Source organism: Neovison vison, chromosome 1 (assembly GCF_020171115.1).
Source record: "Neovison vison isolate M4711 chromosome 1, ASM_NN_V1, whole genome shotgun sequence".
NCBI classification, from domain to species: Eukaryota; Metazoa; Chordata; class Mammalia; order Carnivora; family Mustelidae; genus Neogale; species Neogale vison.
The window spans coordinates 90884520-90910112 of NC_058091.1; the positions used below are offsets into that span (position 1 = coordinate 90884520).

Sequence of the window (25593 nt, forward strand, 5' to 3'; positions counted from 1 at the left end):
TTTAGAATAGGAAAGAAGAAAAAGGTTGCCAACAGATATTCTCAAATACATGCACTCCTGAAAAAAATTTTTTTATGCTTCTGTGTGTTAAAATATAAAAAAAGTCAGTTGCGACCGCTTGTGTGGATGGATAATGGAGAACACAATAGAAATGGAAAAAGTGATTCTGCAGGAATTTCCAGATGGGATTATCTAAGTGGAATAGGAAACACTCTGCGTTGTCAGTTTTGGAGGGAAGAAGTCCTACACAGTAAAGGTATTAAGGAAACCAACTGAAGGACAGTTTCAGAAGGTGTATATTAGCCTTTAGATTTCAAAGAGGTCTATGTAATTCTAATATATGGCTCTAAACAGGAGGAGATAGGATTAAAAAAAGAAGGCTATTGAATAATTGATCTGGAGTTGTAGTGCCACATTCCATCTCCTGGAAATCATTCACTGGATTTGGGGTGCTCTGTGAGCACATCTGAGTGGCCAGGTCTTTCTTACTCCTTGGCATTGCCAACCACCGGCAGCTGAGGAGTTTCGCTGCTAACTTTGGGCAGGACATAAATCCACGTGCATGCATCTTTTGGGGAGACTAAGGCATAGACCAAAGGGCCAAGTGGGAAAAATATGTGGATGTCCTAGCTGTTCCAGTCCTTCTTCTAGGCTCAAAAACGTTGGACCTTTTTTTTTTTTTTTTTAAGACTTTTATTTGACAGAGAGAGATCACAAGTAGAGAGAGAGAGAGAGGAGGAAGCAGGCTCCCTGCCCAGCAGAGAGCCCGATGTGGGACTCGATCCCAGGACCCTGAGATCATGACCTGAGCTGAAAGCAGAGGCTTAACCTACTGAGCCACCCAGGCAGCCCACGTTGGACCTTCTAAGGCTTGAAAATCCCCTTCACCTCACTTTAGGTTCCTTGGTAAATAGCATGAGTGTGCAGGTGTGCGTATGCATGTGTGTGTGTGTGTGTGTGTGTGTGTGTGTGTGTTCATTAAATAACTGCAGCTTGCAGTCTTAATAGAAACAACTTGTATGTGACATTTCTAAGTGAATGCATTAGAGTAACAAATTGATGTTGTATGCAAGGTATTCTAATTTTGGATCTTGGGAAAAAGGAAAACTGGCTCTTGTGGCCTGGAGGGAATATTCTGTTTAGTGCTAGTGGCCCCGAAGTCCAAATAAGCTAAATGAAGACCATTCCAAGACTGTTTCCCCAGTCTCTGCACTCTCAGTTGCCAAAATATTAAGATATTAGGATGTTAAACTTCTACAATTCCACACACAATTTATGAATATTCTGTATAATTCTGCATTTCCAGAAATGAGTATCCAGTTGGATTAGACTGTTTTCTTTTGCTCGTAGGCATTTGGCCCTCAAAAGTTGGGCAGATAAAAGCCTTGTTTATAGGATTTGACTTGCTGAAGTATGTTAGAGCTAGGAATTCCTAGTTAGGAATTCCTCTAGATTATGCCAGTGACTGAGAGACTGGAAAATCAGGACAGAGTGATGCCTTGACCTGAAACTAAGCAATGGGCTTGATGTGGAATGGTGTACCTCTTAGAGGGTCTACTGGCCACGTTCCCAGTGGGCTCTGAGAAAGGATGTGGGAGACCATTTGTTGTCCTTCCAATGCTGGGGAACTCTAGGAAGGATTATGGCTTGAGCCTATTCTAGGGATGTGGGGGCCCCTACTGACTTGAGGAGCCAACACTGAGGCTCCCAAACCCGAACTTTGTAAGAAATACATCTGCGAGAAATAAACACTTCTTAATGTGCATGGAGGGACCCAGCCTCATATCAAGTGCAAAGCCAAAAGTCCCAGTGATTTGTCTTCCGAGGAAATGTATTGGTCTCGACCATCAAATATGGGAACAGTGTGGGGACAGCTTCCAGGAGAGATGGTGTGCACATGGCTCTGATCATCTGCTTAGAAATGTGTTCTTTTGTTTGGGTGCAGTGTGGGTCAGAGTAAAAATTGGGGTCCCTTTTTTTTTTTTTTTAAGATTTCATTTGACAGAGAGATCAAAAGTAGGCAGAGAGGCAGGCAGAGAGAGAGAGGGGGAAGCAGGCTCTCCTCTGAGCAAAGAGCCTGATACGGGGCTTGATCCCAGGACCCTGGGATCATGACCTGAGTTGAAGGCAGTCACTTAACAGCCACCCAGGCGCCCCGCCTTCTTCTTCATATAGGGTTCCCCCTGTGTGTCAACGTCTCATCTCTTCTTCTAAGGACACCAGTCATTGGATTAAGGTCCACCCTACTCTAGTATGACCTCATCTTAACTGGATTACATAAGGTCATGTTTACAGGTATCAGGGATTAGAACTTGGAACATATTTGTTTGGGGTGCACAATTTAATCCGTGACAGGGAGAGACAGATTTCTTCATCTTACAACATCTATACTGGCTTTGATTTTGGCAACTGTGTAAAAGAGAGTGGACAGAGCATACTGCTTTTTTCAAATTCAAATAATTATTTTATTTTATTTATTTTTTTTAAAGATTTTATTTATTTATTTGAGAGAGAGACAGTGAGAGAGAGCATGAGCGAGGAGAAGGTCAGAGAGAGAAACAGACTCCCCATGGAGCTGGGAGCCCGATGTGGGACTCGATCCCGGGACTCCAGGATCATGACCTGAGCTGAAGGCAGTCGTCCAACCAATTGAGCCACCCAGGCGCCCCTCAAATAATTATTTTAAAAGCCTGTTTATTTTTAATGGACTGTCCCCATGTAACCAGAGCTCTGAGGAACACATATGGGTGAGTGAGAAGGAAGTGGAGTCTCTTTCTCATTAAGCCTCTGTCTGGAACTGACCATTTGCTTTCCTGAAGATCACAGTGACTGACTGTATAGTCTGGTTGCTTGATGAGGGCTGCTCGTTAAGGCTGCCATGCCAGAGATCCTTGGCAGCCCCTGGGGTGGCAATGGCCTCTTTGTGGGGGTCCTGAGTCCTGGCTGATGAGGTTGGGGTGACATAGTGGGGGTGCTGGCCAATCCATGCCATGTTGGAGGACAACTTTTTGTGTTCATGGCTATGTGGTCTTGTTTTAGACATCCTGGAACTGGCATGGTGTTGCATTTTCTGAATCCTTAGACATGCAGTCTGCATAGTCAAGGGAGCCTTGGAGGACATTTGTCAGGGATGTACCATCCCAGTGGGCAGGCTGTACAATGCATGCTCCTAGCGGGCACCATTTATGCTGTAGACATGGTCGATCTCACATTTGTGTACCAAATCTTTTGTTTCCAAAACATCAGTATTTTGTGACAATTCTCCAGCAGGTGTTAATAAAGTGCCTTGAAGAAGAATCACCTTTTCCTAGTTGGTACAGAGGTTTACATATAGGATAAAGGTGGTCCTGAGAAGGAGAAGCCATCATCATGGACACTTGTAATGTTAGATCTGAAACAGCTCTTGAGAGAGGATGGTCCAACTCTGATTTGTTATGAATCTTGGCTACAAATAAAAGAAACCCAACTCCAACTGGCTAAAGCCAGAAAGGGAACTAATCATAACTCAAGAACAGGGATGCACCTAAGATCGAGGAACATACTGGATTCAGGGACTCTGGCATAGTCAGGACCTACTTCTGTTGTTTTATGCCATCCTCTCTGCTGCTCTCAATGAATCGAGAACTTGCTTTCTTCCATTCTTAGTCTACATCATACAGAAAAGTGGTAACAGACAACTCCTGGTGTCACATGTTAGAGATTCATTGGCCAGCAGAGAGACTGGCCTCTTCTAGGTTCCAGGGTTAAAATTCCTGGGGAGGAGACTTAATTGGTTCAGCTTTGATCAATCAATCAAATGGCCAGTGTTGTGTGTGTGTGCGCGCCCGCGTTGTGTGTGTGTGTGTGTGTGTGAGAGAGAGAGAGAGAGAGAGAGAGAGAGAAATATATACATATATATAGAGAGAGAAAGAGAAAGAGTGAGACATTGTAACCACAGTAACTGAGTGGATGATGGGAGCTGGGGTGGGTAGGAGATTCGACATTCTATAGAGGAGGTCACACATTCTATAGAGGAGCATTGCGAACAGAGGTCCAGAGACAGAAAATGGCTTGTCACTGGTCACACAGCCAGTGGATAGCAGAGATAAGAGTGGACTGAGATCTTACCTGGACAAGTCTATGTGTCCTTCACAAGCCAACACTGCTTTCAACAAAGTAGTCACTTTATTGGTACAACTTCCCATTTCAAGGCAAAAAAATTTAACAAATATGTAATTAGAAGATTGTGTAGCTTTTCCAGAAGAGGCAAATGAAGAAATACAAAGAGAAAAGCATTATATAAATACTCAGATGTTTCTTAGTCCACTAAATATTTTCATACTTTCCAGGGTTGGCACCAAGGGGATGTTTTGAAATGGCAAGGGACAGTGAGTGAGTCCCTGGGAGGTAGAATGGCAGTTTGACAATCTCTACTTCATTGGGCTTTAGGTATGTTTCAATTAATTTGCCACCCAAATTTATGAGTTAGGCTTTAACTCCACTTTTCAGATGAGGATACTGAGATTCAGCAAGGTTGTTACCCAAGTTGATGGGAGAGCTAAGATTTGAATCCAACCTGAGTTTGTCTAATACGAGTACCTGTCGATGATAATTCTTTAATATCAATCCGCAGACTGACTAGCGATGTATGACAAACTCTGACGAGGTATTTTTGCAGGTTTCTGGGACAATCACCGATCATCCGGTGTTGTCCTTCTAACAACAGCTGCCACTTTCGGGCGCAGTTATGTATCAGATACTGGGCTAGGTTTATGATCCCATTTAATCCTGGGGACAACGCTATGAGGTTGCTATACTATTACCTCTATTTTACACATTTAAAAAAATTAGGCTTAAATAAGCTTTTTCCTTTTCCTGAGTATTTTGCGAACAAATCCCTATTAGTTAAATGCCTAATAAAATGCTAAATTAATAAATTAACAAAGCTTTTCTCAGAGGAACGGCGCCAATTCCGCACACGTGATGTTCCCTCTCTTCCCCACTAGGTGACGTCACGATCAATTCCACCACAACCTTTTCTATTGAATGCTGCAGGTGATATCTCGCGAGAGCCGTGGTTTCCTCCAATCCGTTTTGGGCATGCGCGCGGCGCAGGGCGCTTTAGCTAGAGGTGTTTGATGGTTTTCTGCCAGTCTTCCTAGAGCTGAGTTTTAACAAACAAGGCGCTTATTCCTTTCAGCAAACGGGTTCTCGCGATACTTGCTACTCTGCTTCCCCCACCCCCACCCCAGTCTTGCGCCTGCGCAGATCTCTTCAAACCAGAAGGTCGCGCTTGGAGGAAGTGGCTGCTTTAGGTCCCGTGGCCGTAGCGCCGTTACTACTTTTGTGAAGCTCCTCTCGGCCACTTGCCGAGACACCCCGCAGCCAAGATGCCTCGAATTATGATCAAGGGGGGCGTGTGGAGGAATACCGAGGTAAGTCCCCTTTTCCCGCCGTCCGCCGCCCTCCGCCCCCTTTGGCAGCTTTTGCGCACGCGCGCGGAGGTCGGGGAGGAGAGGAGGATGCCCTGTGGGGTCTGCATGGCGGGGCGGGGGGGCATCGCGGGGCGGACCCTCGGGGTGTTAATCTGGTGTCCCGCCCTGCGTTATCTGAGCACCCCAAGGACAGGGACTGTGATTTAATCACTTGACGCGCGAGGCACATGTTAGGCCCTTACTGGATATTTGTTGGATTGAGGACGCGCCCCCGCCTTGGAGGAACTCGCAGTGTAGAGGGGGCGGGGCAGAACAGCAGTGAGAGTTGGTAATCTGTTACACCCCCTTCCCTCAGCCCGGCCTGGGTGCCTCTCTGGTAACTCAAATGTAGAGAAGTGCTATGGCCACAACTTTGTTTCTTCGTTGACTTCCTTGCAGAGGGGAAGCAGCTGGAGTGCCAAGTTCAGAGCCCGTATATGCGCGCAACCTTCTGGTTATCTGTTATCAAGGGATAGCTTGTCTGTCGTCACCACAGATCCAAGGCCTGTTTTTTCCTGTCACTCCGCCTCAGCCAGGATAGAAGCCAGATAGGACAAACTGCCTACGGTAGTCTCTCTGCTTCCAGAAGTGCAGTGGATGATGCCAGTGGCTGGCTGAAGGGCAGCGGCGAAAGAGTAAAATAGTAGTAAGATTTTGGTGCAGTTTGTGTTCAGAGTGCACTGAATTTGTCAGTTTCTTGAGCACATTGTATCTTTTTACGCAGGGTCTTTTTACTTCTTGTACCTTCTTGGAATGTTCTCCTCCTACTGCTTGACATCTTCCTGACCATCTTTCAAAACAGAAACTCTTGGAATTTTTGCTCAATCACTCTGTAAAAATAATTTACACCCCCAGTGGTCCCATGGCACCTCTTGCTTTACCCTTTTGCAAGCATCACATTCTCCTGTGTGATGCTGGTAAATTTCTTAACCGCTCAGAGCCTCAGTTTTCTAATGGGAATCTTCTTCTTCTTGGAGGATTAAATGAGTCAACATGTAGAACAGTCTGGCACGAGGAGTATTTCAGTAAATGCTAGTTGATAGCTGCTTTTTCCCAGCATACAGCACTGCAAGAGGACCAGGTCTTGGAATCCTTAGAACCTAGGACTGTAACCAACATGAAATAGGTTGTTTGGCAAATGTTTGCATAATGAATCTAGTAGGGTGGATAACTGCTATATTACTTAGTTGAAGATGTGTCTAAGTCTAGCAGTGTTGCAGCAAAATTAACATAAAATCTGTGACAACCTTGTCTCACAAGTTGCACAGAGGGAGCTAGGCTGTTTAAATTTGAGAAGAGATGACTTCTGGGGGAGAGACAGATGTATAAAATCAAATAACAGTGGGATTCCTGTGTAGTGGCCAAAGCTCTGCAGTCTTTTTAAATCTCTGATGGGGGGGGGGCGTTGTGCGGGCATGGAATGCGGTGGAATGTATTAGGTATGTATCTCAAGTTCAATGTGGAAAAAAGTCTAAAAGTAAAATGCCCCAAGTGCATTCATCTATTGCTCTATTATCCTTGGGATGGATCTATGGCATACCCTTGGACTCCCCTGGAATTTGTGAATTCCATATCTGGTTGGTCCCCTAGTGAAACAGTAACTAGAGCCTGGAGAATGAACTGACTGGTGTAACAGGGAAGAAATTCTTAATTCCTAGGTTAGACCCGAAATGTGGATTTTTGAGTCGAAGCAAGGGCTGTGGGACTAGGGAGAAAATGATATTTGTAAACTGGAGTGGAGAATGGATTCATTAGAGTCTTGACTTGCTTCTTGAGGCCTGGATGGGTCCCATTTCATTCTCTTGCTAAGTATGCAAGCCTGGTACCAGGTAGGTATTCAGGGAATGTTTTTTGAATGAATGAATACATGATTGAGCTGTATCCTTTTGAGAGGATGACAGCCAAACATTGGAGAGTACTTTTTTTAAAATCACTGCCAAGTAGGTTTTCTCAGATTGGGCTGTACTCCCAGTTTATTGGGGTGGGGAAGGGTTTGTGTATGAGGAAGTATAGCTGTCCTGCTGAGGGATTTTTTTTTTTTTCTTAATTTTTTGCATTTTGCCAGTTCTGGTTTGTTGTTTGTTATTATAGTAAATGCAGTTTTTGTACTTTTCTCCCCCCCACCTAGTGTGTGTGTGTGTGTGTGTGTGTGTTTATGACTTTCTCTTTCTTCCTAGGAATCCTGTCAGAGTTCATGTAAATTTTGTCTTTTCTCACTTGGAATTTTGTGATCGAATATATTGTTTTTCTTTGACAATTTTTTTAGGATGAAATTCTGAAAGCAGCGGTAATGAAATATGGAAAAAACCAGTGGTCTAGGATTGCCTCACTGTTGCATAGAAAATCAGCAAAGCAGTGCAAAGCCAGATGGTATGTACCACTTAATGAGTGGAAAGCAGAAAGCGACCTTAATTATGATGAGGAAAATGTCAGTTCTTTGAACCTTGCCAAAGAAAGCAGGCAGTGTGATAGAACAGAAAGTACGGAGTGGGAGATGGGAATTTAGATTTAAGCCTTAGCTGTCACTTGCTTCCTGTGTGATCTTAGGCAAGCCATTTTTCTGTCCCCTCTCTCCTGTCCCTGTTTTCTCCCAATTGGGATAATAATACTTGGTCTTATCTGATGGAAATATGAGGTTCAAACAAGTTAATGTGCTTGAAAGTGTTTCGTGAAGTGTTTAGTACAGATGGACCCCAGCTTCTAGGTGGATTGCGTTCCAAAAGTTTATAAGTTGATGTAGAACTTATTTTTCCGAAGAAGTTAATGATAAATAATGGTTAAATTTTTAGGCTAGCTCACAGTTGAGTTTCCTTATTAATACAGTTGAAATACTGTTTGTTAAGAGATATTGTTTATTTATTTCAGAGAGAGAGAGAGACAGAGTGTGAGGGCTCATCATCCAAACATGAGGAGGAGAAAGGGCAAGACTCCCTGCTGAGCAGGGAGCCTAGTTTGAGGTTTGATCCCAGGACTCTGGGATCTAGGGTCCTGAGCTGAAGGCAAACCCTCAACCGATTGAGCCACTCAGGTGCCCTTATAACAGTTGAAATACTGTATATTTGTTACCTCAGAATATAACTTAACCCAGCATTGTACTTGTGGTGTCCCCTCTTAAGTCACTGGGTGGTGGGCACATTAAGCTCTTGGCATGAGTCATCTGGCCCCAGCCTTGACCCATGTGGTACTAGGATCATATTTTGGATTGTGCAAGAGTGATTTAATTTTCTAGGGACCTGGGTGGGAGAAAGGATCGGAATGTAGAGATTGGATCCCAAAGAGGAAGATGGTCCTAAGCCTGAAGAAGTTTTGATTTCTGCTTCTGTTAGTGGAGCTAAGCTCCTGACTTAATATTTAGTAAGGTTTGTATCCTGTATGCCAGTTAAGTAGACTGGATGGAAAAGGTGGGTTGGGTGGTGTGATGGGAAGATAGAGGATGGCATAGTAGTTTTACTAAAATTTAAAAACTCCACATAAAGCAGCATATGATGTTGGAAAGCATTTAGTGACTGTAAGTCAGATACTTGAAGTAAGCCAGGGTGTTGTGGAAACTGAATCAAAGTATGAGACAGTGTTTTGAAAACTAGAAACAGTAAAAACGTGAGGTGTTATTGTCTTATTTCACATAATTTCAAAATCTCTAATAAAAGTGTAAAATGAATGAAAACAATTGATGAGAAGGCATATGATTATGTTTCAGTTGGGTTACCTTTTCATGCATTACTAATCTTGCACAATTTTTTTTAATAAAGATTTTATTTATTTATTTGACAGAGAGAGACACAGAGAGAGAGGGAATACAAGCAAGGGGAATGGGGGAGGGAGAAGCAGGCTTCCTGCTGAGCAGGGAGCCTGATGTGGATCTTGATTCCAGGACCCTGGGATCATGGCCTGACCCAAAGGCAGATGCTTAATAACTGAGCCACCCAGGTGCCTCCTAATCTTGCATAATTAAAATATAGTAGAATTTGGTGACTTAGAGAATATTGAATGGGGTCAAGTTAACCAAATAATGAACATTCTGTTGTGAACAAAGAACAGCTTTCATAATTGAAGACTGGAAGCTTATGTTTATGACACTAGAGGTTAGCATATCTAATGTTTAAATAGGATATTCACATTAGGTGACCAGTTAATGTGTAACATGGTATTTTTAATAGGTACGAGTGGCTGGATCCAAGCATTAAGAAAACAGAATGGTCCAGAGAAGAAGAAGAAAAACTCTTACACTTGGCTAAGTTGATGCCAACTCAGTGGAGGACCATTGCACCAATCATCGGAAGAACAGCTGCCCAGTGCTTGGAACATTACGAGTTTCTTTTGTAAGTTAATTTCCAAAAACAGTATTAAAATGATGTATTTCTATTGAATGAGGCTGAATAAACTTTTAGCATGTTCTGTCTTTAAACATTTAGTTGCATATCTGTCTGAGTAAAGCCAAAGTAGCCAAAGCTATTGAATTACATACTTTTTTTTTTTTTTTAAAGATTTTATTTATTTATTTGACAGAGAGAAATCACAAGTAGACGGGGAGGCAGGCAGAGAGAGAGAGGAAGGGAAGCAGGCTCCCCGCTGAGCAGAGAGCCCGATGCGGGACTCGATCCCAGGACCCTGAGATCATGACCTGAGCTGAAGGCAGCGGCCTAACCCACTGAGCCACCCAGGAGCCCCTGAATTACATACTCTTAAGTCTCATATGACTGATTAAAATTATATACTTGTTATATATGTGTGTGTGTGTGTGTGTGTGTGTATTTATTTATTATTTTTATTGTTTTTTTGTTTGTTTGTTTGTTTGTTTTTTTTTTTTTATTTTTTTAAAGATTTTATTTATTTATTTGAGAGAGAGAGACAGTGAGAGAGAGCATGAGCGAGGAGAAGGTCAGAGAGCAAAGCAGACTCCCCATGGAGCTGGGAGCCTGATGTGGGACTCGATCCCGGGACTCCAGGATCACGCCCTGAGCCGGAGGCAGTCGTCCAACCAACTGAGCCACCCAGGCGTCCCTGTTTGTTTGTTTTAAAAGAGAGAAATCACAAGGAGGTAGAGAGGCAGGTAGAGAGGGGGGAAGCAGGATCCCTGATGAGCGGAGAACCTGATGTGGGGCTCGATCCTAGGACCCTGAGATCATGACCTGAGCTGAAGGCAGAGGCTTAGCTCACTGAGCCACCCAGGAGCCCCACTTGTTAGGTATTTTTTAAAAGAATAATTTAAACATGTTAGACACATAATATGTATTTATTCTAGAAAATTGGGGATGAAGTAGTAAAAAAGCAAATAATCATCACATTGCTGAGAGTTAACCAGAACATCTTGGTTCTTAAAAATTTCTTTATTTGTATGGCTTTCCTGCATTTGTGATTAAGGAGCTGCTTGGATTGTATTTCATAGTGAATGGAAATACTCATTGAAATTAGAGTTTTAATACTATCTCTTTCAGGTGAAGCAATAGTAGAATCACTTTATTTTGTGAATGCCTATCTGTTCGGTTTTTGAAAGAAAAGAATGTCAGTGCTAGGACTAAGACTGTATGGTGTGATAGTGTGACAAACTTCTCTGGGCCTTTTTCTAGGGATAAAGCTGCACAGAGAGATAATGAAGAGGAAACAACAGATGATCCACGAAAACTTAAACCTGGAGAAATAGATCCAAATCCAGAAACAAAACCAGCAAGGCCTGATCCGATTGATATGGATGAGGGTGAGTGTATGCTCCTGAGGAATTTATTTTTTTCGGTAACCATAGATTCCTCCAGTCTCTTTTTAACTCTTTGAGTTTCTTTCTAAGTTCCTCTGACTTTTTAGAACCGCAGTTCTGTCTGCAGTAGTTATTCTCTTTCTAAATGTGTCCAGTCTTCTGTGACAGAGTGATTGTTCTTTCTGGACAGTATGTCTTTAGCTTTTGATTTTTCAATTCATGTAATGAAGCAGCGTAATACTGCTAGACAGATTTCCCAAAGGCTAGTGGTAAGCCCTTGAGGATTCTGTTTTCTCATTCCCATTCCATGAAGAGAGGTGGCGACAAGAAGACAGGAATTGGGCTTCCAGTTCTGTTAACTAATTTGACTTCAGGCAGGTAATTTAATTTTCATGAAAAGGCAGCTCTGCAATACTGAGAGGCCGACTCATGATCCCTTCTTCAGACATTGGATCAAGAATCAGAGGAACTGGATTTTAGACTCAACATCTGCCACTTACTAGCTATTTGACTTTAGTCAAGCTGTATAATCTTTGTGAGATTTGATTCTCTTTCCTGCCAGATAGAGATCTTACCCCACAGGGTTGTCGTGAAGCATTCAGTGAGTATTTGTTGAGATTTTAAAATTTAAAAGTTTAAAGGTAGTGGTTTCCACCTACACATTTGTCATTTGGTGAGCTTTTAAAAAAACAGGTATGAGGGCCTCCCCAGAAGACCTGAGTCAGTTAGCTGGAGCGTGGAGGGGGTAATTCTGGAATCTGAGTTATTTTAAAAGTTTCCTTGTGAGTCCACTGGACAGCCTTCTATAAGAATTGCTCTAAGGCATCAGTAATGAGATCTCTTTTACTGTGGGAGCCATGGAAATGTTTTGGAAGAGAGAAATAAAGGGAAAAAAGGTGTATCTAATGGGGATTATCAATTTCTTTATAATTAAATAGTAGTTGTTTACAATAGTTTTTCATGACTGGTGCTGTGCCAGTTGGTTGATGATAATGAAGGATATAATTATATGATAAATATGCTTTACCTGTTATATTTTACTTAGTTCTTCTCAACATTCCTGTGAAATAGGAATTGTTATTCTCTTATAAAGAATTGTTTTGTTTCACAAATGAAAAAAAAAAAAGAATTGTTTTGTTTTGTTTTTTTCCAAGATTTTATTTATTTATTGGACAGAGAGTAGGCAGAGAGGCAGGCAGAGAGGAAGGGAAGCAGGCTCCCTGCTTCGCAGAGAGCCATGTGCAGGGCTCAATTGCAGGACCCTGGGATCATGACCTGAGCCGAAGGCAGAGGCTTTAACCCACTGAGCCACCCAGGTGCCCCTTGTTATTCTTTTTTAATAGTTGATAAACATGCCCAGGGAGGATAAATAAATTATCCAGGGTCATATAGCTAGCAGGTAGCGGGCCTAGTTTTTAACTTCGGTTTTTCTGACTTCAAAACCCAAGCTATATCCATTACGCTATGCCATATAGTGATTACATTTGTGGTTTTTCTTCTAAGCAGTACAGTGTGTCTCTCACATACCTTGCTTCTGTTGGAGAACTTAGTTTTTCTTCTCTTATTTCTGAAGATGAACTTGAGATGCTTTCTGAAGCTAGAGCCCGCCTGGCAAATACTCAGGGAAAGAAAGCCAAGAGGAAAGCAAGAGAGAAACAATTGGAAGAAGCAAGGTATGGTTGTTTCCGTCTATAGTTGAATAATTAGTCTGTGTATTTTTAGGCCCAGTAAAACTGTGATTTATAGCTCCATTGGGTAAGTAATAATTAGAATTGTCTAGTTCCAGTTTTGGTAATATACTTTAATTCTTTATTTTGGAAAAGTATTTTGAAGTTTATTTTTTTTAGTAATCTCTACATCCAACGTGGGGCTTGAACCCACAATTCCAAGATCAAGAGTTGTATGCTCCTCCAGCTGAGCCAGTCAGGTACCCCTATCTTTTGGAAAAGTCTTATTTCCCCCTTAACTTTTGCAGAGTAGATACAGAGAAAAATGTAAAAAGTAAAAGTAAAACTAAAAAGATGTTGTAAGAAGTAAAAGATGTTGGTAGAGGTAATGCCCAGATAGTCACTTGATATGTTAATTTGTTCTGTTACCATAGGAGATCTTCATTTGTTATAGCCATCTTGGAGTCAGATGGCTAGAGGATGCACAAGGCTATGTGACTTTTTGCATGACTGCCACTTAATCTTCTTGATTAGTATTGTGCAGGCACTGGCTGTGAAATAGGAAACCTGGCTGAATGTAGAAGGAGTTAATGAGCCTTGAACCAAATTTCAGGCTCTCATAGAAATTTTCATTTAAAAAGTGAGTGGAATTAAGTATTGCCGTGTGTTCAAGGTTTTCTCCACTTTCCCCTTCCTTTTTCCTTTTGGTTAGATCTATGATTGACATAATTTCTAATGGCCCAGAAATCAAGATGAAGTGGATAAAGGGAAAATCTTAATTGTAAAAAAGCTTACTAGCTTTTGGAATTCAGGCATTGGCATAACCTTCTCAGCCTGCACAGCTGCCTTTTTTGGTCCCCACACTGGGAAGTGCTTTCTGACTTGATGACTAGCATGGTGTTGATGGTTTCCCTGGTATGACTTCAGGGTACCAGATCCTGTGATGGAGGATTCTTTCATGCCTGAGGATGCTTGTTGGCATAGCTGGCCAGTCACTAGACCAAAATAGTTATGTAAGGGGGTATGACTGGCTTGGAACAGTAAACAAACTAAGAGGAGATGCTCAGTTTTCTGCCCAGTTTTAGTCATTTTTCTCTTTTATACACTATTGAAGGTTAAGTAATGTGAGTAGAGTTGAAAAAAATTTACGTTTTCATTTTTGCCCATTGGTGTTTGGAGACCGAATATTTTGAGCCTTTTAACCATGGAGATCGGGCCAAGGATGCTTCTCTCTGAGTGTAACTGGTATCGCTTGCTTTAAATACTGTTTTGCAGATTGAAATTTATTTTATACTGTCTCGTAGATTTTTTTGTATGATTTATACATCTTAATAACCTGTGTTGTACATATATCTTAAATTAGATTGATTTGTATGCAAAATACATTGCAGGCCTATTTCCTTTAATGCTAAATTACAGGTCTGTTTTAAAGCTTTTTTTTTTTTTTTTAAAGATTTTTATTTATTCATTTGATATTCAGAGATCACAAGTAGGCAGAGAGGCAGGCAGAGAGAGAGAGGAGGAAGCAGGCTCCCTGCCGAGCAGAGAGCCTCATGTGGGTCTCGATCCCAAACCCTGAGATCATGACCTGAGCCGAAGGCAGAGGCCCAACCCACTGAGCCACCCAAGTGCCCCCTGTTTTATTTTTATTTTTTTTAAAGATTTTATTTATTTATTTGACAGAGAGAGATCACAGTAGGCAGAGAGGCAGGCAGAGAGAGGGGAAGGGAAGCAGGCCCCTGCTGAGCAGAGAGCCTGATGCGGGACTCGATCCCAGGACCCTGAGATCATGACCTGAGCCGAAGGCAGCGGCTTAACCCACTGAGCCACCCAGGCGCCCAAGTGCCCCCTGTTTTAAAGCTTTTTATTGATTATGAAAGTAATACCCTTTTTCTTCCTTGTACTATTTTCTCTTTGGGGAGTGGTTGATATAATGCTGAAGCTTGGTTTTATTCACTTAGCTTTATATTGTAAAGGTTTTCTGATGTCATTTGAAGTCTTTATTTCCTGTATTTAAAGAATACAATTACTTTGTAAATGTATCCTTGCAATCTTTCTTTCAATGCAGAGCTACATTTACATTACGTGTACATACACAGTAACATTTGTCTAAAACCGGGTCATATTATAGATGCTGTTTTGTTGAGAGGTTAGTTGGTAATCTTAGTGGAGTTCATTGTAAGCCATGAAATCATCTTTCTCTTGCTGCTTTCAAGATTTACTCCTCATCCTTGGCTTTTAGCATTTTTAGCACGATGTTTCTGTTTGCGCTCCCTTGTGTTTGTCTGAGTTGGAGTTTGCTGATCGTTCTGGGTGTATAGGTTCAGTAAATTTGGGGAATTTTCAGCCATTATGTTTTTGCATATTTTATTCTTCTTTTTCTCTCTCTTTTTTGGTATTGTGTTGTGCATATGTTGGTGCACTTAATGATGCTCCATATTTCTGTGAGGCTCTGTTCCTGTTCCTGTTTTTTTATTTTATTTTTTAAAAGATTTTATTTATTTATTTGATACAGAGAGAGACCACAAGTAGGCAGAGAGGCAGTCAGAGAGAGGCAGGGCTTGATCCTGGTACTCTGAGATCCTGACCTGAGCCGAAGGCAGAGGCTTAACCCATTGAGCCACCCAGGCGCCTCTTTTTTTTTTTTTTTTTTTAAAGATTTTATTTATTTATTTGACAGAGATGACAAGTAGGCAGAGAGGCAGACAGAGAGAGAGAGAGGGAAGCAGGCTCCTTCCTGAGCAGAGAGCCTGATGTGGGGCTTGATCCGTGGATCCTGGGATCATGACCTGAGCCGAAGGCAAAGGCTTAACCCACTGAGCCACCCAGGTGTCCCTCTGTTCCTGTTTCTTTTCCTGTTTTTTTTTTTTTCCCCCCCAGATTGTATAATCTTTGCCCATCTCTCTGTAAATTCATAATTTCTTCTGTTGGTTCATACTTACTGTTGCCCCTCTAGTGAAGTTTTCTTTTTAGCTTTATACTTTACAAGTCCACACTTTGTATTTGGTTCTTTTAAGTAATTCTCTTTAACGATTTTCTCTTTGATGCAATATTTTCATCTTTCCCTCCTTTGGTTTTTGTTTTTTTTTTTTTAATCACAGTTTCCTTTTGTTTTTTGAACCTAAATGGCTCTGTTGATGTCAGATTTAGTAAAATCTGATTATCTGGTTGTTTGCACTGGCAGTTTCTGTTGCCAGATTTTTTTCTGGTGTATGGGTCATTCTTTCCTGTTTCTTTGCAGATCTCAAATTTTTTTTGTTGGGAACTGGACACTTTAGATGGTACATTGTAGCAATTTTGGGTACTGTGTTCTCCCCACCCCTAACTTACTATTATTTGTTTGTTTAGTGAAGTGTCTTTCCTTCCCTCGCCTCGGAAATGTCAAGCCTCTGATGTTGCTCCTTATTGGGGGTATAGTCATGGGTATGGCCACAGTCATCCTGGGATGATATGGGTTTTTTTTTTTTTTTTTCCAAAGATTATTTATTTATTTATTTGACAGAAATCATAAGTAGGCAGAAAGGCAGGCAGAGAGAGAGAGAGGAGGAAGCAGGCTCCCCGCTGACCAGAGAGGCCGATGGGGGGCTTGATCCCAGGACCCTGGGATCATGATCTGAGCTGAAGGCAGAGGCTTTAACCCACTGAGCCACCCAGGCATCCCCCAGGGATGATACGGTTTTGACCACACTTCTTTGACTTCTTTTTTCCTGGCTATACCCATCTTTTAAACTCTGTTAATTGCTCACTGATTGCAGTATTGTTTTCAGCAATGTTGTGGGGCATAAATTTCCCCACAAACTGATGTAGTTAAATTTGGGCTCCTTTGAAGGGATAGTTTCAAAGGTCAATGTTTGCTATTTGTTCTGACCCTAGGAAGGCCCTCCCATTTTTCTCTTCCTTGGTTCTCTCTGGGAAACTAGTGGGCCTGTAGTTTATCCTGTATCTTCAGTGAATCTACCAAACTCCTCAGTTACCTCTCACATGTTACACTGTTTTTGAGGGTGCGCTTAGGCGTGAACATTTTCTCCATACTCTGACAAATGAAGTCAGTTTCTTTTGGGGGGAGATTTGGAGTTCTCTGTTCTACTCCTGGGCTCTCAGTGACATCCTGCCATAGGAGCTGGATGCTTTGTGTGGACAGCAGCTGCAGGTCTCCATGGCTTCCTTCTCCCACAGGCTGGGGCAAGGACTATTTACTGGAGCTCCAGTATTCTTAGGAGCATTGTGCCCTAAGATAGAGTCTCTGACTGGGCAGAAGAAGGAAGTCGTCCTGGTTCAGGGCAACTCTTGCTGGAATTTAGCCTCTACAACAGGTTTTTGGAAGGCAGGATGGGACTTGGTGATGTTCTGTCCCTGCTCGAATGAAAGCCCGCCTATTGGGAACTGGAGTGGGAAGAGAACCCTGTGTGTTTGGCTGCATCAGCGTGGAATAACATTTCTATCTCCCAGAGCTGAGAGGGGGTAAGAGAAGAGAAAGTAGGTCTTAATTCAGCTGCCACAGGCTCTTACTTTTTTAAATCGAGTTTTACTAGATTGGTAGCCGGGGCGCAGGGGTGCAAGAGCACCCGGCTCCGGGTGTCCCAAACCTACCAGGTTCCGCCACTCGCTGCGACCAAATCCAAACGCAGAGACAACTGGTGATGGAACAAGAAAAGAAAGTATTTCGATGAGGCCACCACCGGGGAGACCATGGACTAGCATCTAGAGACTGTCTCCAAAGTGCCAAAAATATTACCAGGTTTTTTGGAACAAAGGTCAGTGGTTACCTGCATGCTACCCATGGGCAGCATGGGCAGGTCAGTCACTGTCTTAGAGTCAATCATGCAGCGTCTCACTGGCTCGGGGTAGTCCTTATTGCTCGAGGGGGTAGTTTCTGTTCCCATCAGGGGTTGCTTTGCTTTCAGGGTCTTTTTCTGAGTTAAGAGATAAGTTGGAAAAAATAACTTAATCAGTTAGAAAGTACAGACTAATATCACCCTGGGGGTAGTTGAAATCCTCTTTTAGATTTTCTTGAATAAATGTTTCTTCATGTACTGTATCTCCTTAGGATCCTTTCCAGAGACTTAAATATTTTTCCTTTCAAAAGACTTTTAAACGTTTTTTTCTAATTTTTGTCAGTATATAGGAGCGGCTTCCAGCACGAGGCTCTGCATACTGATTTCCCCCATTGATAATTGTAGATAACTTTTCTCATCATTAAATCATTAAAATTATAGTGTCATGGGAAAGTACAAAAAAGTAAAGATGAAATGAAATTCCAACTTTTATTTTATTTATTTATTCATTTTTAAAAGATTTTATTTATTTATTTGTCAGAGAGAGAGCACAAGCGGGCACAGTGGCCTGCAGAGGCAGAGAGAGAAGCAAGCTTCCTGCTGGTCAAGGAGCCCTATGCAGGACTCGATCCCAGGACCCCAGGATCATGACCCGAGCCGAATGTGGCGGCTTAACCGACTGAGCCACCCAGGCAACCCAAAATTCCAACTTTTAGTGATTATTACTGTTAATATTTTGGTGGACGTGTTTTGTATCTTACATGCATATGTTCACTGATAGATACGCATGTAATTTTTACACGTTGCTCTGTAATATGTGAACTTGGTAACATTTTTGACACACCAGTATGTTTTGAAAATCTTTCCGTGGCAGAGTAGATTTATAGGTTTTTTTATTTTTATTTATTTATTTATTTATTTTTTAAAGATTTTATTTATTTATTTGACAGAGAGAAATCACAAATAGAGAGGCAGGCAGAGAGAGAGAGAGAGGGAAGCAGGCTCCCTGCTGAGCAGAGAGCCCGATGCGGGACTCGATCCCAGGACTCTGAGATCATGACCTGAGCCGAAGGCAGCGGCTCAACCCACCGAGCCACCCAGGCGCCCGATTTATAGGTTTTTTTAAAGGTTATGCAGATACCTGTATAATAACCTATCTCACAGCTATGCAGTAAATTCTTTTTTTTTTTTTTGGTTCACTGAGGCATTTTATTTGCATGTATGTACTACATCCCTAGAAAAAGAATCCCAGGATTTTCCCTCCTGTGTGTTTTCGTTTTGCTTCTTCATGGCCCATGATGCCAGCTGTGGTTGTCAGTACAATAAAACCAAACTGGCGATATGGGAGCAGGTTATTCTGCCATTTTCTAGATCTTTCAGCTGTATATCAAATCTGGGGCTGATCACTCCACACTTGTTAAACCTGCCTCTGAGATTCACAGAAATCTTCCCTGCTCTGTAATCATCAGTGATTTCAGATTCGTCAATGTAACTGTGCTTCATCATCACAGTGAGAAACCGGACGATGACTTCAGAGCACGGTCTAATAAGAACCTGGCATTTGCCTCTCTTTTCAGCATTGTTGATGCTTTTGAGAGCATCTGCCAGGACATTCATGTGCTCCATATGGTGGCAAAGAAAGATGGCAGAAAGAGCTCAGTAAATCCTCTTAACTAATTTCTTATTATTGGATGTTCAGATTGTGTCCAGTTATTAGCTAATAAACAGTGCTTGGTGAAGTCTTATAGCTAAGGCCTTGTTCATGGTATTTATTTCTTTTAGGCTAAAGACTGAGGAGTGAAATTTTTGGGTTAAAAAAAAAAGGTGAGAAACTTTAGGGGTTTTAATGTGTATTTCCAAATTCTCTTTGGGGAAAGCTATACCAGTTTACTTTCCATTACCAGGATGGGTGACTGTCCATTTTTTGCATACTTGCCATTAAAACAAAGAACTGAACACTTAATGAGTTATTGGTACTTGATTTGGTACTTGATTTGATTTATGATTCTTAGTTATGTATACCTTTTATCATTTTGGCTATTTGCATCTTTTTCCTTAGTGAACTATTTATTTCCTTCTGCTTTTTTTTCCTCCTTAGGCTACATTAAAAAAAAAACAAAAACAAAATCTGCATAAATTCTTTATATCTATCTAACCATTGCCTATATATATATATATATTTATATATATATTTTTAAAGATTTTATTTATTTATTTGACAGAGAGAGATGACAAGTAGGCAGAGAGGCAGGCAAAGAGAGAGAGAGAGAGAGAGGGAAGCAGGCTCCCTGTTGAGCAGAGAGCCTGATGCGGGGCTCGATCCCAGGACACTGGGATCACTCAGATCACAATCTGAGCTGAAGGCAGAGGCTTAACCCACTGAGCCCCTCAGGCGCCCCAACCATTGCCAATACTAATTGCAAATGTTTTTTCCTGTTATTTTCCTGTTAATTTTGTTCCATGATTAAAAAAAATTAGTGCTGGGGCGCCTGGGTGGCTCAGTGGGTTAAAGCCTCTGCCTTCTGCTCAGGTCATGATCCCAGGGTCCTGGGATTGAGCCCCACATTGTGCTCTCTGTTCAGTGGGGAGCCTGCTTCCTCCTCTCTCTCTGCCTGCCTCTCTGCCTGCTTCTGACTTCTCTCTCTCTCTCTCAAATAAATAAATAAAATCTTAAAAAAAAATACTGCTATAGAGATACAAAACTTGAAATTCAAAGCTGTTGGGGCAGCTGCCTGGCTCAGTTGGTAGAATATGCAACTCGATATCAGGGTTGTGAGTTTAAGCCCCATGTTGGGTATAGACAGTACTTAAAATCTTAAAAAAAAATAGAAAGGTGTTGATCTTTATCTTTGCTCTTTAATTTATATCAGGTGAATACATTCCCGTCCAGAGATCAGACACGCATATTTACTCGTAGTTCCTTCTGGTTTCTCTTTTTGCTTTCTTTTTGTTTGTGTGTGTAACCTTTAAGTCAAAAGGGTTCCAGTCTTCAGTGTTTTGGTGAATGGTGTCAGTTGAGGATTTAAATAAATATTTCTTCCCCAAATAACCAAATAGTTTTCTTAGGATGATCCATCCCTTCCCTTGGTATGTAATTTTCAAAGTGATCTGGTCTTTTTCTTCAGGCGTCTTGCAGCCCTCCAGAAGAGAAGAGAACTTCGAGCAGCTGGCATAGAAATTCAGAAGAAGAGAAAAAAGAAGAGAGGAGTTGATTATAATGCTGAAATTCCATTTGAAAAAAAGCCTGCTCTTGGTTTTTACGATACTTCTGAGGAAAACTACCAGGCTCTTGATGCAGATTTCAGAAAATTAAGACAACAGGATCTTGATGGGGAACTAAGATCGTAAGTTGCCTTTCTGATTTTGAAAATAAAAAAGTAAGGGCGCCTGGGTGGCTCAGTGGGTTAAGCCTCTGCCTTCAGCTCAGGTCATGATCCCAGGGTCCTGGGATCGAGCCCCACATCAGGCTCTCTGCTCAGCGGGGAGCCTGCTTCCTCCTCTCTCTCTCTCTGCCTGCCTCTCTGCCTTCTTGTGATCTCTGTCTGTCAAATAAATAAATAAAATCTTTAAAAAAAAAATGAAAAAGTATAGTAGGAATTTTACAGAGGGCCATGCATTGTCCTTGTCAGAGCCAAGTTTTTATGGTTCAGGACAATGTGGCCTACATAGTGTTTTTATTTATTTACTGTGTTCACCTTTCTGAGAAAACCAGTGACTCTTGCTGTCATGTTTTTGGCACAGAATGCTCTTTGGCTCTCTTGAAATGTCAGCATTTGGCTCTTAGTGTACTGTCTGCTCACTGAGTCACCATCTTAACGTTTATGTACATTTGTGAACGGGTTAGTTATTTTACTAATGGCCTAAGGCATCTGTCAAAGTCTGGTCTGGTTCTTTTTGTCTTTTCTAGTGAAAATTCTGACTTGTTTTTCTTCGAATTAAAAGAAGAAAGTTACTGATGCATACCTAAATCTTTTTAACTAATGGAGATAAGTGTATTTATAAGTTGTCTAAGGGTGCAGAGGATTTTGCCCATTTTTAAAAAAATTTCTTATTTTTTTAATAAACATATAATGTATTATTAGCCCCAGGGGTACAGGTCTGTGAATTGCCAGGTTTACACACTTTACGGCACTCTCCATAGCACATACCCTCCCCAATGTCCATAACCCTACCACCCTCTCCCGAACCTCCTCCCCCCCAGCATCCCTCAGTTTGTTTTGTAAGATTAAGAATCTCTTATGGTTTGTCTCCCACCCAATCCCATCTTGTTTCATTTATTCTTTTCCTACCCCCCAGGATTTTCCCCATTTTTAGGGATTTTTAGGGTTTTTTCATTCTTGCATCTGAATATTACAGGGAGAAGCTTTTCTGATTGTCAGAGAGTTTTAGTTTTCTGCTACCTCACTGACGTTCCATTTTTGATGACATGAATTGGTACTAAATGACAGATGTCAGGCACTGTAAAACAGGATTTTCTTGGATGTACTCCATTATATTTATTTCCCACATTTAAGACGTTGTTTTAGGTAGCCTGTGCAAATGAAGAGGTTGAAGTGGGAGCAGATGATCTGGAAGAGGCTACCATGTTGACAGGGAAGGGGCATTCTTAGAGCTTTCAAAGGTGGCCTTGAGCCTGATGTTTGTATCCAATTGTCAGGGCTTAAACATCCTTTAAAAATTTTTGTGAATTAAAAAGAACCATAATGGGGGCGCCTGCGTGGCTCAGTGGGTTAAGCCTCTGCCTTCAGCTCTGGTCATGATCTCAGGGTCCTGGGATCAAGCCCCACATCAGGCTCTCTGCTCAGTGGGGAGCCTGCTTCCCCCTTTCTCTCTGCCTGCCTCTCTGCCTACTTGTGATTTCTCTCTCTGTCAAATAAATAAATAAAATCTTAAAAAAAAAAAAAAGAATCATAATGAAAAAGAAAGAATCATAACAAACAATTGAAGAACAGATCTTTATTATTTATTTATTTATTTGACAGACAGGGGTCACAAGTAGGCAGAGAGAGGGGGGAAGCAGGCTCCCCGCTTAGCAGAGAGCCCGATGCGGGGCTCAATCCCAGGACTCTGGAATCATGACCTGAGCCTAAGGCAGAGGCTTTAATCCACTGAGCCACCAAGGCACCCCAAAGAACAGATTTTTAAAGATTTTGTTTATTGAGAGAGAGAGTGAGAGCAGGAACCAAGGGAGAGGGACAAGCAGATGCCACAGTGAGTGGAGCCCTCCTCGGGGCTTGATCCTGTAACCCTGAGATCATGACCTGAGCCAAGATCAAGAGTCAGATGCTCAACTCACTAAACCACCGAGGTGCCCCAAAGAACAGTTTTAAAGAGAAATTTAAAAATTCAGTGTTTTAATCCCATCCTGTTCATATAATTAATTCCCATTTTGTATGCTTGTAACCTTCATTTTTGTATGCACATATACGTACTTTTGTAAGAGTATTATGATGTAGGAGTAGTTTTGTTTTTGTTTTGAAATTATACATAACATTTTGCTTATCATTATAGTCTTGTATAGGCTTAATGTTTGGTACCTAATTTACTCAGTACTATATCTTATTTTCTTAATAATTGTGTTTCAATTCTAAGTCACATTCCTCTCGAGTATAGTGGGTAACTGATGGTATAGGGCACAACTTAATGTATTTGGATTTTGTCTTTTTATCTTTGATTTTCTTAGGAATGGCATTATTTGGTTCAATAATTTGTTCAATAAGTGTATGAGTATTTATATGACTTTGCTGTTATTGATTATATGTAACTTTACAAAATCTCTTACCTACTTTGATTCATGACAGTGAAAAAGAAGGAAGAGACAGAAAAAAAGACAAGCAACATTTAAAAAGGAAAAAAGAATCTGATTTACCATCAGCCATTCTTCAGACTAGTGGTGTTTCTGAATTTACCAAAAAGAGAAGCAAACTAGTACTTCCTGCCCCTCAGGTAATCTGTTAAAGCAGTTTTTCGTTGTGTGAACTCATATCTTTATTATTTATTTAGTAAGGTATGAGGGTTTATGTGCCAGGTTTTTCTTAGGTGTTGGGTGCCCTTAAGAAGTTCACAGTGTAAGAGGTGAACCACATAAAAATAAGTCTTTGTGATATAGTATGATAAATAAGTAACAATTTTTCTGTACAAATTGTTGTATCAGGCCTTAAACTGTTCTTGTGATGGTTTAGTAAGTAATTGTCTTAACAATTTGCAAAGAGGTTAGCGCTTCTGGACTCTTATTGTAGCTTACTAGTGTAGAGGTGATATTTGGCTTTGTGGACTTTAGGCTGCTTTCCTTTTTAAAGATTTTATTTATTTGAGAGAGAAAGAGAAATGTGCGCTCGCATGAGCATGAGTTGGGGGAGGGGCAGAGTGGCAGGTGGAGGGGCACAGTGGCAGGTAGAGGGGCAAGCGGACTCTACTGAGCACAGAGGCCAGTATGGGGCTCTTTCTCACAACCTTGAGATCATGACCTGAACTGAAACCAAGAGTCGGAGGCTTAACCAATTGTGGCACTCAGGCACCCCCCCCCCCCACTTTTTTTTAAGGTAGGCTCCAGTACTGGGCTTGAACTCATAGCACTTAGATGAAGAGCTGAGCTGAGATTAAGAGGTCCTTAACCATGTAGCCACCCAGGCATGCCTAGGGTGCTTTCTTTTAGGGTGTGTCTTATTGTGTCATACTTTTCTTTTTGGGACAACACTGAAAATTAATGTGGGAGCTATGGAGAAGAGAGAAAGAAACATACCCTCATTCACCTTATCCAGGCTCTCTTCCTTTGACTTAATTGTAGTTGATCAAAACTATGGGAGTTTTGAATAGGCTCTTGTTTTATTTTGAGTTGTACAGTACCGTAGAATTGTACGGATGGAGCTAAGGGGATGGAAGAGCTTTCTCCAGTTGATGTGCTGGCTGCATCTACGTGAAATTCTTGGGTATAAATGTGACTGACATAAGTTTCTCAGATGCTGCCATTCCAACCAGGGATACATTTTAAACTAAGAGTTTGCCTATAACTTTTTTTCTTAGCTCTCTAGGATGTTTATTTTTGTAAAATTACTAAGATAACGCTTTTAGATTTTTCTCCAGGATCTTGTGGCTCAGGGGACTCTGATTTGTTTTTAAGATTTTATTTATTTGACACACAGTGGGTCGGGGAGAGAGCAGGCACAAGCAGGGGAAGCAGCAGGCAGAGAGGGAGAAGCAGGCTCCCTGCTGAGCAAGGACCCTGATATGGAGCTTGATCCCAGGACCCAGGCACCTGCTTAACTGACTGAGCCACCCAGGTGTCCCAGACTCTTTTATTTTAATTGGCTTTCATTCCGCCCCTCTGATAGTTTTATACAAACATGAATCTTTTACATTCTTGGTATATTAGTATGTTAGTTGTTTTGAAAGAATTTCGTTATGGAAATATAAAACTTTGTAGCTTGATAGTATATCGTATATGGAATTTTCCCCTATATTATGTAGTAAAGACTTAAAAACTTTATCACAGAAATTTTCAAATCGACAGTTAGTTAAGAAAGTAGTACCCCTGTGTACTTATCACATAGCTTCAGCAGTTCATCTTTTTGGAATGTGTGAGTTTTAAAATGTGTTACTCTCTGGCTAAAATATTGCTGCATGGGTGATAACTGTGTCTTTTTAGATTTCAGATGCAGAACTCCAGGAGGTTGTGAAAGTAGGCCAAGCAAGTGAAATTGCACGTCAGACTGCTGAGGAATCTGGCATAACGAACTCTGCCTCCAGTACTCTCTTGTCCGAGTACAATGTCACCAACAACAGCATTGCTCTTAGAACACCTCGCACACCAGCTTCCCAGGATAGAATTCTGCAGGTAAGCTGTCATATAGTAGTGTGAGCCTTTTACCTGTAGTCCTTGAAAATGTCAGAAGGAGAATGCTATGTGATTTGGTTTCTTTTAGGGTAAACAGTTTGAAACTGAGTCCTGAATGCATAGATTCTAGAGATTTTATTAAGGAAGCAAAATTAGCAGATTAATTAGGTGG

General features: G+C 41.4%; 1 protein-coding gene and 1 pseudogene across 1 annotated transcript in view; one reads left to right on the forward strand and one right to left on the reverse strand.

Moving 5' to 3' along the window:
• Nucleotides 1-5107: 5107 nt before the first annotated feature.
• The window catches only part of CDC5L (cell division cycle 5 like), a 49716-nt gene continuing 29230 nt past the window's right edge, over nt 5108-25593 (forward strand). Inside the window, exons 1-8 of the mRNA XM_044251942.1 lie at nt 5108-5414; nt 7720-7823; nt 9611-9772; nt 11021-11148; nt 12719-12818; nt 20713-20931; nt 23389-23533; nt 25233-25421. Of these exons, the coding sequence (XP_044107877.1) occupies nt 5370-5414; nt 7720-7823; nt 9611-9772; nt 11021-11148; nt 12719-12818; nt 20713-20931; nt 23389-23533; nt 25233-25421 (1092 nt within the window). The 5' untranslated portion in view covers nt 5108-5369. The remainder of the gene's footprint in view (nt 5415-7719; nt 7824-9610; nt 9773-11020; nt 11149-12718; nt 12819-20712; nt 20932-23388; nt 23534-25232; nt 25422-25593) is intronic.
• On the reverse strand, nt 18800-19226 carry LOC122908790 (annotated as a pseudogene).